Here is a 5,750-nt window from a genome sequence, read left to right on the forward strand (position 1 = left end):
CTATGTTGCCAGAGCTCCTATGATCAGTCCTGAGGCCCAAGGTTTAGCCCAAGGATTCACCTGCTGGTAGGCTATGTGTATGGAGATCTGTGACTCCCCAACACTCTGAGATGGGTCTGTGTTTGCCTGTGTAGTACAGCCACGAGCACCTAAAAGCTTACTGGTTTTCCAGCACTCTTTCTGCTTCTCAGACAGAGTCTGTTTCTGAAAAGTTGATTCATGACCAATGAAAGTGAGGAAAAAATCTCTCTACAAATTCTTGCAAAGCTGTGGCTCTGCTTCTTTGAAACTGGCTTTTCTTACCTGTGGGTCTGGTAAGAAACACTGGCCTGCTGTTGCTGCTATCACAAAGCCTTTCTTGCGCTGTGGCTTCTTTTCCAGGGAGTATCCGAGTCTGCTCCCCTGTTGTTTAAAAGCAGAAGCCTCTTCCTGACTTTTTTGCATCAGAGGAAGGGCAGAAGTGCCTGAGCAGCAGCAGAGTTCACTCCCACTCATTTCTCTTCTCTAAGCAGATGCTTTTTAAATGAATTTTTGTTGGGAGAAGAGGAAGAACAGTTTTGGGATTACGCTTATAGGCTGCTGCAATGGGGCATGAGTGTCCCTTGCTGCTGAGACCATGGAGGGGACTTCTGGGGCTCTAGGAGACATCAGGAGTCTGCCTGTGACTTGGTACGTGCCCAGCTGAACCATTCCTGCATGAGGGAGTAATTGATGCCTCATGGCCAGAGCGCCAGGGCTGTGGGCGCTTTGAAGACTGGTCCTTTTGGAAGGTAACTTTTCCAGGAGGAGAATGCTTTTTCCTGGATGAACGCAGAGGCCACGCACAAGGGCTCTGTGGGGAGCGAGTGTCCTGGTTGTGCCAGCATTACCCTTCTCTGTCAGGCATGGCCTGATATGCTCTGTCTCTTCCTTCTGCTTTTTTTCCCTTTCTGACTGCCCTGCTGGCACAGGAAGAAAGCCCTGGAAATGCCAGTTTATGGCTGTTTAAAATGCAGCTTGTAGATTCAGGCTCTTCGCTGAGCATAAGTGTAAGCATCATGAGAGAATCACGGAGGATCAAAATATTAAGAGCAAGATGAATTGAAACAAGAAGGACTTTTGCTTTTGCAGAACACTTTATTTAATCATTATTATTCCATGCAATAAGATCAGAGGGATCTGTTTGCTGTAATAGGATTGGTATCTTCATGGCCAGTTGTAGCAAGAGCAGCTGGTATTGTAGACAAGATTATCATGGCAATTCTGAAACGAGTTTTGATGTTCAAACATTGGTAAAAGCTGCTTTGGTTGGTTGAGCGTGGATGGCTTTACCAGCACAGAAATCCCTCCTGCCACAATGACTTGAATTGTTACTCCAGCTAGTGCTCACACTCCCAACTTCCGTGTTTAGGAGCTACAGGGACTTGTGGAGCGGAACATTAATAGCTCCTGCAGCCTGAAATGAAAGTAGGGAGAAGTTTTCCTTAGGGAAGGGATTATATTTATAATGGACTCTTGTCCCTACCCTCCTTCCATGGTTACACGGCGTTATGAACACATCAGCTTTTTGTAACTGATGTTGTAAGCACAAACCCCATATTACTCAAGTTACTCACCGCTGTTTTGCAGACCAAGACCGTTCTTCAGGGTGGTGATCAGGGGATATTTGCCTTCCTTGCAGAAAGTGCCAGTGAAGTCATCCAGATCAATGGTCCAAACCATAGCGCCTCCAAAATTGTTCTTCTTCAGCCAGTCAACCTGTTCAGTGCCAGGGGAGAGATCCCAATTAGTCCGGGGACCTGCTACTGCAGAAGGCCTCCTGCCTTATTATGAGGACGGCCACACATCCCACCATACCTTGATGTTGAAGCTCTTGATGTTGTCATAGCCAACCCATTCGCTGCCTTTGTAAGCGTAGGGCACGTCCTGGGGGGCATCCCAAGCCTGGGTGGCTCCAGAGTCCAGGAATGTGCAGATCTAGGAAAAAGAGGGGAGAGGTAGAAGTGAGCAAGTGCCCTAAAAAAAGGGCAGTTGGCATGTTCCATGGCTGCCTGGGTTAAATATTCCTTGCTGGGTACTTTGAAGGGTGTTTGTGTTCTTGGCGGCCTAGGTGTGTAGGAGCACACATACCTCATAGTAAGCCAGGAATCCAGCCTCCTTTGTATAAGGTCCAGCTGGCCCTGGTCCTGATGTTGGTGCCCCAACAGCAGTGTTGGATGGGTTCTGGAGGTTGAAGCTATGTCCATAGGTTGGGAATCCAACAAGGAGCTTCTCCGCTGGAGCACCATTGTTCTTCCAATAGTTCATAGCATATTCCTATAAAAAAAAAAGTCAAAGTTCAAGTCTATGCCAGGATTTGTAGGCAGGAATATGACCTCTGTGGCAGAGGCTTCCAAAATACACTTACAACACTGAGTTGGCTGTTACTGCCGCCGTGCAGAGGGCTGTTCTCCCCAGTGCGTCCATCCCAAGAGCTGTAGAAGTCGTAAGTCATCACGTGGATGTAGTCCAAGTACCTGTGGAGAACATTGCACACATCTGTCTACTGGCCTGCTCAGTCACCCAGACCCGAATGTTCCTGTAGTGCTGGCCGATTACCCCACCGCATCCCTGGCCATGTCCCCACTTTCTGCAAATCTGGGTTCTTCAAGACCTTGCTTGAGCTGGCCTTGGAAGTGCTGGAGCCAATTCTCTCCTCCGGTGGAGGGAGGCAGAGGTCAAGGCAGAGCGGGAATTGCGCTGGTATTCTGGGAACTGAGAGATGTTCCCCGATGGCACCGAGTGGCTGGAGCCAGCCTGTTGCTCCACTTCCCTGACTGAGGTGTCCCCTTTCCCACCAAACCAGCACCACTCTCGTAGCGTTCTTGCCTTACGCAAAAGAGCAGGGACCCCACCTGCAGTGAGGTTGGTTTCTGTCAGACAGTGTCAGAGTTTCCCTTCACCGCTTGAAGGAAGTCACCGAAATGATACCTGGGGGTTTGCTACTCACTTTCCAAGCTCAGGAATCTCGTAGCCAGCCTGAATGGTGGAAACTCCTGCAGCAACAGCAGCGGTGACCATGAGACGGGGCTTGTTGACCTGTTTGGCTTCCTGCTCAAAGGCTGCCACCATTTCCTGAGGGATGCCAAGAAACAGGTCTCACCGTGGACTCTCTGGCCTGAGGCTTGGCATCCGCCCAGGGCTCTGGCCAGAGCTGTGCAGAGCAGAGGGCTTGACCAAACGCTTTTGTTTGAACCTACCTTAACGAGGACGGTAAAGAGAGTCTTGTCCTGAGGTGGGCTGCCCCTGGACCCAGGGTATTCCCAGTCAAGGTCCAGCCCATCAAATTGATGCTGGCGCAGGAATTTGATGACGGACTTGATGAAGGTCTGGCGGTTCTGAGGCGTTGAAACCATTGTGGAGAACCTATGGAAGCAGAGCAGGAGAGAGTTGAAGTTTGGCTGGTGCCTCTTCGAGCCCCTCCCTCCCTTTCCAGTGTGCTGTGATGGGAAGGAGATGGTTTCAACTTACTTGGCTGTCCCGAAACTCCATCCTCCAATTGCCAGGAGGGTCTTCAGATTTCTGTTCCTGGAAAGAGAGGGACAGGAACATGTTTTATGGCAAGTAACTGAGCGGTGTAGCTGGCTTTGTAGGCTGTGATCTCTTGGTGTGACACCCAAATACCAAGTCCACAGGGCACTGAGTCACTGTCACCATCCTCAAAGGACGGGTGCTGGCAGCCTGCCCTGCCCTGCCATCCCCGTCAGTCTCTGCCCCTTCTCCTCGGCATCCCTCAACCGTGGGTGGTGCTGCCACTGAGCAGAGAACAGCTGCTGGCAGGACCTGAGAGGGAGAACCAGTGAAGCCCTTTGCTCTCGGTACGTACTGGTTCTTCAAGCCATTGAAGGATTTGTAAAGGGTCTCGTCGTTCCATTCGTAAGTGGTGATCTCATTGTTGTTCATCCCAGCAAAGGCATAGATCAGATGGTCGCACAGGCACGGGTCGATGTTGTCGGGCATGAATTTTCCCAGGCCGGGCCTGTACTGGGCCCAGTTGGTGAAGTAACATGACAGCACATAGGCAGTGCCTGCAGAGAAACAGAGGACGTGGGGTACATTTGGACTGCATTGAAGAGATGTTAGTAACTTGAGGCAGAGTATCCTAACCAGATCTGCTCAGCAACCATCGGGCAGTGTTTCCCTGCAGGCTAAGGAGTTCAGAGAAAGTGAAGTAGGGTTGGCTGTCCCTCTGTCTCTCCTAGGATCATATGGGATTTCTTTCCTTCCTCCTTTGTTTCAGTAGATGAGTGGGTCTAGGAGCCTCCCGCCCCCTTAAACTCTTGAATCAGGGTGGTTCTCAGTGCTGGGTCTCTTCCCCAAAGGGAATCTTTCTCCTTTGCTGCCACATAAGGAAGAACAGAGGCAGAAGGGATCTCTGGTGAGGTGCCTGAAAGGTGGAAGGCTCTTTGCGTGTTTGCTGTGCTGCCTGTTTGACCTGCCTTTGAAAGATTCTGCAAAGACCGAGCTAGTGGCTGAACTTATGCTTCATTCAGGCTGTGCAGGAAGGGGCCTCTAAGAGGAAGTTTGCGTGAAAGAGGGCAAGATATTTGCACTTTATGTTGAGCGTGCCATGCCTCGTCACGCTTTTGTCTTCAGAGACACCGTCGCTGTGTGCCTGCCTGTCTCTCCTTCCTCGCCCATGGCTCGTACAAGAATGAGCTAGGAAATCTGTTGTAGTTGTCTGCAGGGGCCATAACTGAGAAGGATTTGGTAGAGTTGTGTAGGGCAGAAAGCACATACCTATTTGGGCGTTCAGCAGGAGGACCAGACCTTGAAAGAAAAAAGCATGGGATTAGTCTTAGAACTGAGAAAATGCCTGAACTAGCAGAAACTCTCTGGTATGTATCCTGTAATACCGACAATACAATTGCTTCTATCAATGGGCCTATTTGTGCCCCTCTTCCTGAGCATCTGTCTGAACTCAGCATAGGCTGTCTCCCAGGTCACAATTCATTCTGAGTGAAGGGGGAAACACAGTGGAGCTCATGGTCGTAACGGCTCAATGTTCTGCTGCTGCTTTCAGCCAGGGTGAGGCAATGAGTGAGCTCCATGCAGGCTGAAAGACCAGAAGCCTTTTGGAATATACTCTGCTATGGAGAGAGTAATAGCCTTTCCATCAGAATGACCCGTTTTCTTCCTCAGCGTGTCATTCTCTTGGCCCAAGATAATTTTTCAATTTCATAAAGCAATTCAATCAGGAATTTGCATATCCAAAGAAAAAGAATCAACTCCAAAAGTAGTGCAACGTATAATCATCCCAAAAGGAACAGCTATCTATTTTCCTTTGACAGTAGAGAGCGTGCTGCATTTTTAATCCCCAAAAATCTACTGTATAACAGTGAAAGAGCCCCAAATACTTGTCATAAAGGTAGAGAACTAAGTTTTGAAGCAGGACTTACCGGTAAGCAAAGTGAGCTTGGCCATCTTTGACCAGAACTGATCTGGTGCAGACCGTCTCCCACTTTTATACGCTCCTCTCAGTTCCTGCCAGTCTTGCGTCAACAAAGATGGACAAACATTACAAAAGCTGGTAAAGATCAGTATCACACAAAAGTGATCCCAGTACAATGGGCCTTAACACTCCAGCTGGAGACACCACCATTATCAGGCTGTGCCATGTCACGGTGCTGCAAGAACAGTGGAAGAACAAATTTAGATGGCTGTTCTTCTTAAACATTTAGTTTACAGCGGTAGGCTTTGTGTCCACACTGGCGATTGCGCAGTGATAGGTG

General features: G+C 49.4%; 1 protein-coding gene across 1 annotated transcript; it reads right to left on the reverse strand.

Annotated features, from left to right (window-relative positions):
- Positions 1–1,190: 1,190 nt before the first annotated feature.
- Positions 1,191–5,442, reverse strand: LOC141733579 (acidic mammalian chitinase-like). The gene is made up of 11 exons (XM_074564129.1): positions 5,418–5,442; positions 4,759–4,788; positions 3,845–4,046; positions 3,490–3,546; positions 3,219–3,384; positions 2,969–3,093; positions 2,387–2,495; positions 2,110–2,295; positions 1,837–1,956; positions 1,596–1,737; positions 1,191–1,435 (listed from the first exon to the last, which is right to left on the reverse strand). The coding sequence occupies exons 1-11, from the start codon at positions 5,440–5,442 to the stop codon at positions 1,419–1,421; spliced, it is 1,179 nt and encodes a 392-aa protein (XP_074420230.1). The 3' UTR covers positions 1,191–1,418.
- Between the last annotated feature and the right edge of the window lie 308 nt (positions 5,443–5,750).

Source organism: Larus michahellis, chromosome 21 (assembly GCF_964199755.1).
Source record: "Larus michahellis chromosome 21, bLarMic1.1, whole genome shotgun sequence".
NCBI classification, from domain to species: Eukaryota; Metazoa; Chordata; class Aves; order Charadriiformes; family Laridae; genus Larus; species Larus michahellis.